This window comes from Staurois parvus, unplaced genomic scaffold (genome assembly GCF_062004578.1).
Source record: "Staurois parvus isolate SC_StPar_1 unplaced genomic scaffold, SC_StPar_1.0 ptg001098l, whole genome shotgun sequence".
NCBI classification, from domain to species: domain Eukaryota; kingdom Metazoa; phylum Chordata; class Amphibia; order Anura; family Ranidae; genus Staurois; species Staurois parvus.
The window spans coordinates 159,962-170,072 of NW_028318894.1; the positions used below are offsets into that span (position 1 = coordinate 159,962).

A 10,111-nucleotide genomic window follows, 5' to 3' on the forward strand; every position below is an offset into this window, starting at 1 on the left:
CACTAAAAACATTATTAATGGACATAATCCCAACCATATTCCTGTGAAATCTAAATGATAAAACTGTACTGAGTTCATAAATCAAGCTGTGTGTGTAATGGAGGTCTTGGGGCTCATTCACATGGGTGCTGTGGCCTGTAGCGTGGGAATCAGTGGTTGGTTTTTGTGGCTGTCGCCGTTTGCAGCCAACCTATGTTACACTATGGAAATGCTGCAGGTCATAATTTGACAAGCATATGGGTGCAGGTGTACAGCCCTGAACACAGACAGTGAGCATTCAGGGCCACTTCCCCACGCCATCACACCTGTCAGATGACAACCTGTGTTCATACAGCTGCTGTGTCCCCATAGTGTAACAGGTGGCTCCGCCCACATAAACAACCCCCTCATTCATGCTGTACAGGACAGAGGACCTGTGTGAATGGGGCATTTTTTACTTTTTTTTTTCCTCAGCTCGTTAATTTCAATGGGCTGCCTAATGTGTGGGAACATGCAAAAATACTGCAGGCATATTATTTTAAAAGTGTGTTGCGCCTAACCGTGCACATCTGCAGAGGGCATTGCATTTCTTTGCTGTGCTGGAAAATGTGTGTTCTTGCATGCGTTTCTGCACCACCAATGGTGTGAACAAGTCCTAAGGGTCAGTTCACACTATAGAAACAGTCTAGATGTGTTCCTGATGCGTTTTTTCAGGCCCTTTTGGCATGCATGTTTAGTGTGTTCCAGTAAATTTTGGATGCGTTTTGGACACGTTGCATTACATTTTTGTATCCCTTCAAGTTAGTTTTTTCTACTTTCTTTTTATTCAATTTAATTAGGGACATGTGCACTTTAGTACATTCAAGGACGTTTCAATGTGTTCCAGTACAGTTCTGTGCATAAACAATGCAGCGTGGTCAACTTTGTTTACAGCACCTGCAATGCACTGAAAATGCAAGCGCTGATGTGAACTATGACATTGAAAACCATATAACCTTCTCTCTGTGCGTTTGTGATGCCAAAAAAGCAACTGAAACACATGTAGGGTAAACTGGCCCTAAAGGTTATTATAGGTCAGGGACCGGGACTGACCAGGGATTGTGAATTCAATCAGACTAGTGGTGAGATACAATCAGCAATTGTATAATAATGTGAGATCTGAGCTGTAGCTGATAGAAAATGAGACACATTCACTTGATCAGTAAATAGTTAAAAAGAGTGGGGCAGTGATCCATAGATTTGCATATGGGACAGGTGATGATGGGGTGGGGGAGGGGGTCAAGTTGTATAAGGAGACAGATTTAAAAGAAGAGAAAAAAGTTACAATGAAATATACACAGCATGAAACTTGCACATTTCCTAATTGGCAGAAGAACAGGACGCAGGTAACATTCATCCACTTTCTAGTCATTAGGCAAAATCATAATTGATTGATCAATATTCCTGGCACTGACACAACCCAGAAAATTGATCTCCATTTTTTGAACGTTCATAAATGTCAAGGAGCTTATAATCTAAGGGCAGAAACTCAGCCATGTACTAGGTCCAATGAACCTAACAGCATGTCATTTGAGTGTTGGCAGAAACACATCCATACAGGGAAAGCATGCAAACTGGGATGTAGCCATCACTGGGATTAGAACCCATGACCCAAGTGCTGTAAGTTCTGAGCTCTAACCACTAAACCACTGTGGGAGACACAAATTGAGATACAATGTAGAATAGTTACATTGTTTAAAAATGATAGAGCGAGCGCTGGTCAAATTATATAGACTACTAAAATGGTATTACACAAGATCAATATAACCACGAACAGTAGTGCATGAACTTGTGATAGGTCATCCACCCCTGTGACAGTGTACTACACTATTAAGCACCTTTCTGGCTCCTGTGGCTGAGCTAATTCCTCCCCAGGACCATTTGGGCACCCACCCTGATGGATGGATGAATGGATGGATGGAGCTGGATGACTAACCCATAGCTGCCAGCATACCGCTGCACCCCCAGATGTGTGATGTGTATAACCCATGCACATTAATACTTTTGTTCTGGTGAGTGTAGACCAGTCCCAGTGGTTTACCTTTCACGAGTTCATGCACTACTGTCCGTCACGGAGAGACCACACGTGTCATTCATAGGCACTCTCTGAGTTGGTACTCTCACACCAAGGACATTCCATTATTCAGGAATGATTATAGGAACTTATTTTAGCACCATTTACAATTTTACATCATTATTGCAATTCTTTGCACGTTTTGGTTTTTCCATGCGTTCATTATTGATCACATGCATTTATAGCGCTGCACTTGTCTATAACATAGAATAGTTACGTGATTAAAGAGAATGAAGATATATCATTATATTGGGAAATTAGAACTAGACATTCCCAATTATTTGAGATATAAGTGTGAAAATGTATAACATCTGAAAATAGAATGTATGACATTCATTAGTAAATGCATCAGTTGTCTCATCATTTTGGAGAAACAGCAAAAAAAAAAATATATATATATAGGAGTACTAATTATGTTACATTCTAAGTATTCTCTTATGCCAACAGGAAAACGCCAATGGTACAAAGCCCGCGCTTGTGCGCCATCTAGTGAACATATCCGGTATTGCACCTAAAAATGTGCCAGACGTGATTCCACATTTACTAATAGTAAAGTTGACGTTCGTCAATGAGATTGCTAGACGTCGCTCAGAGGACTGACAGGTCTTGACTGATTTAACTGAGTCTGCCTGAATGTTCAGAGTCTGCTGGTAGACTCACGTCTTAGTAAATCAGGGTCCTGATGTCTCTTAACAGAGAACCCGTCACCATAAAATCCTATAGGGGGATAATGGTCAATTATGTGATAGCAATAAAGATAAGTAAAAACAATGAAACTTACACCCAAACACTTAAATCCCTCCCCAAAATCTTTGCATCCCCTCTTACATGCAACCAAAACATGGCTTGCACCACACACATTACATCACGCCATGCATGCCAGAGTGAGAGCAGTCATTCTCCATCCATTATTCAGGGTCACCTCTACACCGAGGACCAGGAAAGGCATTTATAGTGCCCCCCATGGGCCATTATTGAAGTTTTGTCATCAGCACACACAATTCTAGGGCTGGACATGTTGGGTATCTATTTACTCGGCACAACCTCATTATTTACAGAAAAACTAAGTAACAAATGTCATCTATGTGCTCTAAGATTACAATGAATGTATTTGTACTGAAATGTAACATTGATGAACTATTGATTTAATATCATGTGACATAAAGATTGTACCTACCACCATTTTATTCTGCACGTCCTCTGATTTCAGAAATATATGTTTGGGGGTTTAACTAATCTTCAGGCCTAAAATGTGGATTGTAATATATCTGATTCATACTTCCCATCTCCTGACTTCTTGAAAAACACGGCATAGCAATCCCCCCCCCCCCCCCGGGAAAGTTCTTGTACTTCCCTTCTGTGTAATGGGGGATTAACCAAATGTCCTCGGGAGATTTGCTGAGCTGATCAAACATTTTACATCGATTTAACATGGAAATTGTTGTGTTTGTTCACTAGTGTGATACGTGTCCTCTGTGTGATCTGTGTCCTCTGTGCGATCCGTGTCCTGTGTGCGATCCGTGTCCTGTGTGCGATCCGTGTCCTGTGTGCGATCTGTGTCCTGTGTGTGATCCGTGCTGCTCATACTAATGGGGCTGATTTCTCTTTCTGCTTTACAAAGAGAATAAATTGCCAGATTTCTGCTCTGTGTACAGAGTCCTGTGTTGTTAGTAAACACAGAGCCCTTTACTGGAATTCACTGAGCCGATCAGCAGGTTTTTATATAAAAAATCAGACCTCTTAAGTGTTTGTGAAATCTCCCACCACAAAATGTACTCAGCCAATGACAGGTCAGGACTCCATTTTTATTCTCCTGATATCAATGGCCAACCTGGTCCCACACTTCATCCACGTCTTTGGGGGCCTCTCATCTCCTTATCAACTGTTTCTTCCATGATGAAGGTCAGCCATGGAGTATATCTGAGGTGTATATCAGGGTGTGCTTCTTCCCCACATGAGAGCTGGGATGTCCAGCAACATTCATCTAGAAGACATTTCCCGCACTCAAGGCACTAATACACCTCCAGGGTTGTGTGGGACCCCTGATGTACAGGAAGACAGGACTTCAGTGAGGAACATTTCCCTCACTCAGGACAGGAGAGAGGCTTCTCCCCGTGTGAGATCTCTGATGTTTGTGAAGACTGAACTTCCATGAAAAACATTTCCCACACTCAGGACAGGAATACGGCTTCTCCCCCGTGTGAGATCTTTGATGTGTGTACAGATGGGACTTCTGTGAAAAACATTTCCCGCACTCAGAACAGGAATACGGCGTCTCACCCGTGTGAGATCTCTGATGTGTGTAAAGATTGGACCTCCGTGAAAAACATTTTCCGCACTCAGGACAGGAATATGGCTTCTGCCCCATGTGAAATCTCTGATGTATGTAAAGCTTGAATTTATCTGAAAAACATTTTCCGCAATCAGAACAAGAATATGAATTCTCCCCTGTGTGAAATCTATGATGTGTATACAGAGATGACTTCTGTGAAAAACATTTCCCGCACACAGGACAGGAATATGGCTTCTCCCCTGTGTGAGATCTTTTATGCACTGTAAGACCGGATTGAAAAGAGAAACATTTCCCACACTCAGGACAGGAATATGGCTTTTTAGCTGTGTGAAATCTCTGATGTGTGTAAAGATGGGACTTCTCTGAAAAACATTTCCCACACTCAGGACAGGAAAATGGCTTCTCCCCTGTGTGAGATCTCTGATGTGTGGAAAGATTTGACTTCCTTGAAAAACATTTCCCACACTCAAGACAGGAATGTGGCTTCTCACCTGTGTGAGATCTCTGATGTGTGGAAAGATGAGACTTCTGTGAAAAACATTTCCCACAATCAGGACAAGAATACAGCTTCTCCCCCGTGTGAGATCTCTGATGTTTGTGCAGACTGAACTTCTCTGAAAAACATTTCCCACACTCAGGACAGGAATATGGCTTTTCGCCCGTGTGAGATCTCTGATGCTTGAAAAGCTGGGACTTCTGTGAAAAACATTTCCCACACTCAGGACAGGAATACGGCTTCTCCCCCGTGTGAGATCTCTGATGAGTGTAAAGACTGGACTTCTGTGAAAAACATTTCCCGCACTCAGGACAGGAATACAGCTTCTCTCCTGTGTGACACCTTTTATGCCTATTAACAAGGGATTTAGAACTGAAATCCTTCCCGCACTCAGTACAGGAGAAGCTCTTTCCTGTTGGAAGGCCGGCCCGGTCCCGCACAGTCTGAGGTTTCTCAGGATACGAGGAATCCGATGGTCCATCTACACTGGGTGGTGCCGGATGGACATTGGAGGGAGCCGGGTTTTCTCCTGGACTATACTGTGTGATGTCCTCATCTTCTACTTTCCAGTCTAGAGACAAAGTGAGACAATCCTCTGAGGTTTTCCTCATCTCCCGGCCATGGACTAAAATACAAAGACACAGAGGATTACTAGACAGGAGCTGATTGGTTCCCCCAAACCAGGACTCCGCCCACATCAGGCAGCTTGGTCTCTGAGGAGCTTACAATTCCACCCTCAAGGGAACTAGGAAATGGCTCCTCTGACCTCCTACCAGGTCATTTCTTTATTCATGGACCTTAGTCAGAGAGTGAGGAAACAACCAGAACTGTCTTTTATAGGAGGGACAGTGATGAGGGGATTATAGGACGAGGGTCCCCACCCCCTCTATCACTCATCGCCATCTTCCCAACACAAGAAGTACTGCACTTCCTTATTTAGTCCATGATTTAGTCATGAAGAACAGCGGGGCTGAGCCCCACCAGAGGTCAGAGAGTGAGGATGGGGGGGAGAACAACCAAGATGAAGACTGGACTGATCCTGAAGACCACCATCATTGGGGTATTGACTCCTCCCTCATTATCACTTTCTGTTTAAGGGTCCAAAGTTGGAGGATGTTATCACATTATTATCACCATGTAAAAGTCTGTGCTCCAATCACATCATCCGATATAAAATGTCCAGCTGGGAGGAAATGGGTGTAACAAAAGAAGTAACGCCGATGTAATGTACAACCTATTATATAGGATACAAATGTTGGGACTATACAGTATCAGAAGGATGTAATGCACAACATAGAATATACAGTGTAGGGGTCAGGACTCATAATATTGGTATTCAGTAATTAGTGGCAGTTTACATGTTTACTGTAGACAAGTTGCATAGATCCCACACCGCTGCCTCCCATCTCCTGAGACTGCACTCAGTGACTTGGGTCTGAGACTATACAGACATATCCCTCCACCCGGCACAGCCAGCAGACCACAGAGCAAGGAACCCTGGGAGAATTGTTCAGTCAGAGATCTTACTAGACCCGGACATGGGGCAGAATACCCAAAGCACACACCCCAGGTGCCTAGGTCTAGTAAAGTCTATAGTGAAAATCCACATTTTTCTGCCAGCTGAACCCCAGAACCTCCATAAATCCAGTCTAGAGACATAAATTGTGTCTGCAGCACAGAGAAGGAAGATTATCCGAGAGAAATCCAGGAATACAGGACGGGGAACACAGCTCAGGAAAGTGACCAGGGGATTACAGGCTGATATCACCCAGTCCCCGCCCTACTCTGGACCAATCAGTGAGCAGTATGGGTGGAGGAATGGATTTAGTGTTCATGACCCACCTGTGCTGATCTCTGTAGGAGTGTCCTCCTCTATAAATGTCCCCGTTATTCCATCCTCCTCCATAGACTGCTGATCATCCCTCACATACGCCTCTTCTTCTTCTGCTTTCACCTCAAATTCTATATCGATTGGATCTCCACTCTAAATCAAGGAAATGACAGAAAATATCATCTGTAAAATGTAAGATTTATGATTGTGACATCACACACAAAATCCACACATTGTCTTCATGAGTTCATGTTCTAGATCCTCCAGCCCACCAACCTTGTAATAGTGAGGGATGGTGTGACCTTCCTGTGTAGAATCCCGGGAATACAGAGGACGGGGACATCTCTCTGGTGGGTTCCTGGTATTAGGTGGCTCCATCATATCCTTGTGTCCTTCTGAAAACTCCTCCATCACTCCATACTCCTCATCCTCCTCTTTATACTCTTCTTTAACATCAATATTCTCATCCCCGAGGATTCCACTCTGAAAGATATAATAAAACATTCATTGTAACAAACATGCTGTGTATAAATCACAACTACCAATAATTGTCATCATCTACCTGATGATGGTGAGGGATGGTGTGACCTTCCTGTGTGGAATCCCGGGAATACAGAGGATGGGGACATCTCTCTGGTGGGTTCCCATGACTGGATCCATCTGTAGGAAACACACACACTGACTGAATCCATTGTTTCTATGTGTTTATCAGATGATGGGGGATCTAGGTGGATCCTCCGTACTGCTCTCTCCTTTACAATAAAGTCTCCTCTTACCCGGTGATGTGAGGGGCGGCTGATTGTCCATCATGACGTCCTTGTAGAGATCCTTGTGTCCTTCTAAATACTCCCACTCCTCCATGGAGAAATAGACAGTGACACCCTGACACCTTATAGGAACCTGACACACACAATGATACAGTCACCATCCAGACACATCCCTTGTCTGTTACTGGAGAATGTCCCAGAATTCCCGGCACCGCTCACCTCTCCTGTCAGCAGCTCAGTGATCTCTCTGGTGACTTCTAGAATCTTCTTCTTCTTTCTCTCTTCTATCAGGGAGGGAGGTGGAGGCAATGTGATGTCATATGATCTCCAGACTTCACAGGAGGAAAACTCTACATCTGAACACAAATAGTCACATCAAATGATATTCCCAGAATCCTCCTCACCTCTCCATTCAGGTCTCCATTTTATTAAAGCCCCACTTCAGGCTGAGGTATAATTCCCCCCCACAGGACCCCCACACTATGCAGGTTAAAAAGAATTCTGACATCATTACATACAACACAGGATCTACAGTTCTGTTTTGCTTATGAGGATGCCAAGGGTCTCCCACATCCTAAGACCATAGAATAAAAAGAAAGGAGCCAAATGGAAGGACATTGGGAGGAGGAGATGTGAGGTCAGTGTGATGTCATAGGATTCTCTGACTCTGGATGGAGGGACATTGGGAGGAGGAGCTGTGAGATCAGTGTGATGTCATAGGATTCTCTGACTCTGGTTGGAAGGACATTGGGGGAGGAGCTGTGAGGTCAGTGTGATGTCATATGATTCTCTGACTCTGGATGGAGGGACATTGGGGGGAGGAGCTGTGAGGTCAGTGTGATGTCATAGGATTCTCTGACTCTGGATGGAGGGACATTGGGAGGAGGAGCTGTGAGCTCAGTGTGATGTCATAGGATTCTCTGACTCTGGATGGAGGGACATTGGGAGGAGGAGCTGTGAGATCAGTGTGATGTCATAGGATTCTCTGACTCTGGTTGGAGGGACATTGGGGGAGGAGCTGTGAGGTCAGTGTGATGTCATAGGATTCTCTGACTCTGGATGGAGGGACATTGGGAGGAGGAGCTGTGAGGTCAGTGTGATGTCATAGGATTCTCCATTCCCCGCCACTTATAAAAGTGGTATATTCCATTAGTATAGACTGATGATGTGAGAAGGTGACACATCACCACAATGAGAAGAATGTTCCGGCCCCGGAAGTGGGGGATGTTCTGCCCCTGAAGGGGTTAATCTGGGTTCCCACACTATATATGTGTGTATCATCATCTGCTGGAGATAAAAGACGTCACAGTGACTATGGAGGAAGAGGATGGACATGACTATGGAGGGAGAGGACGGATGTGACTATGGAGGAAGAGGACGGACGTGACTATGGAGGAAGAGGACGGATGTGACTATGGAGGAAGAGGACGGACGTGACTATGGAGGAAGAGGACGGACGTGACTATGGAGGAAGAGGACGGACGTGACTATGGAGGAAGAGGACGGACGTGACTATGGAGGAAGAGGACGGACATGAATATGGAGAAAGAGGATGGACATGACTATGGAGGAAGAGGACGAACATGACGGGGGTTACTGGGTGTAAATAGGAAATAACATCTTATTACCTCTTCTGCTGCCACTTTCAGCAACGTCTCCTCTCTGCTTCCTCCCAACTCACCTCTCACCTGGAGCTTCCTGTCTGTCTTCCATAGACACTTCCTGTCTGGGCAGAAGTGAGATCCCCACCTTGTGGAGCTCAGAGGAACTGCAGCCCCGAGAAGCGTCTGGTAGTGTGGCCCCGGCCTTGTGCTGGGTGTGTATGGACTGTAGATCCTTGTGTAGGGGAGGAAATGACTCCTATCTGTGACTGCTGTAACCTGCTGACTGGCATCTCCTGTGAAATCTGACACTTGCACTGGATGCACACAAGGCAGTCAGGGATTTCAGCCCCTCCCTTCTCCTCTCAGACTGTAATACAGAGAGAGCCAATCAGAAGAGGTATTAAAGGAGCCAATGACGGGGACTTTCTCAAGCAGGAGGTGCAGCTGCAAAGCATTGTGGGATATGCAGTCCTGGAAAGAAATGGCCTGATAAGCTGGTATGAGGGATGGAACTACAGAGACCAGCATGCTTAGTGAGAGCAGCGTGAAGGACTCCATCTTGTTTTTCCTGAGGGGAGGCAGTCTGCATGTGGCAGGAGACAGTCTGGACCTGGCAGAGAAGTGCTCAGGGTCAGTTCACTCCATGTTTAGGTATCCGCATCAGTCAGGGAACATCCAACCTGAGAGATGTGGCCTACAGTACAGTGCCTACACCAACAGTGTGAAGGGCTCATCGTGAGGTGACCACAGGAGCCGGTCATTTCCAGGACCATGGTTTGGGCCTTAGTCCCAGGATCTGGTGAGAGGGATTTTGCCCCCTGGCAGATGACAGGAACACGGCACACAGAGACATGACACTTCTCCCATACTCACCAGGCACTGGGTTGTGTAGATGGCTCTGCTATACAGACACAGTGTTTGCTTTGCTATACAAATCCTGCCACGGGATTACAATGATACTTTACCATAGGAGTGTAAGTGCACCAATGAAAGTGTCTCGCTGAAGACCCCAACATTCATCCTGTTAC

At 45.1% G+C, this 10,111-nt stretch overlaps 1 protein-coding gene across 1 annotated transcript in view; it reads right to left on the bottom strand.

Annotated features, from left to right (window-relative positions):
• LOC149440265 (uncharacterized) overlaps positions 1-10,111 on the bottom strand; it is a 206,032-nt gene that overhangs the window by 71,593 nt on the left and 124,328 nt on the right. The window contains exon 7 of the mRNA XM_089658832.1: positions 4,164-5,286. Within this exon, the coding sequence (XP_089514958.1) occupies positions 4,164-5,286 (1,123 nt within the window). The remainder of the gene's footprint in view (positions 1-4,163; positions 5,287-10,111) is intronic.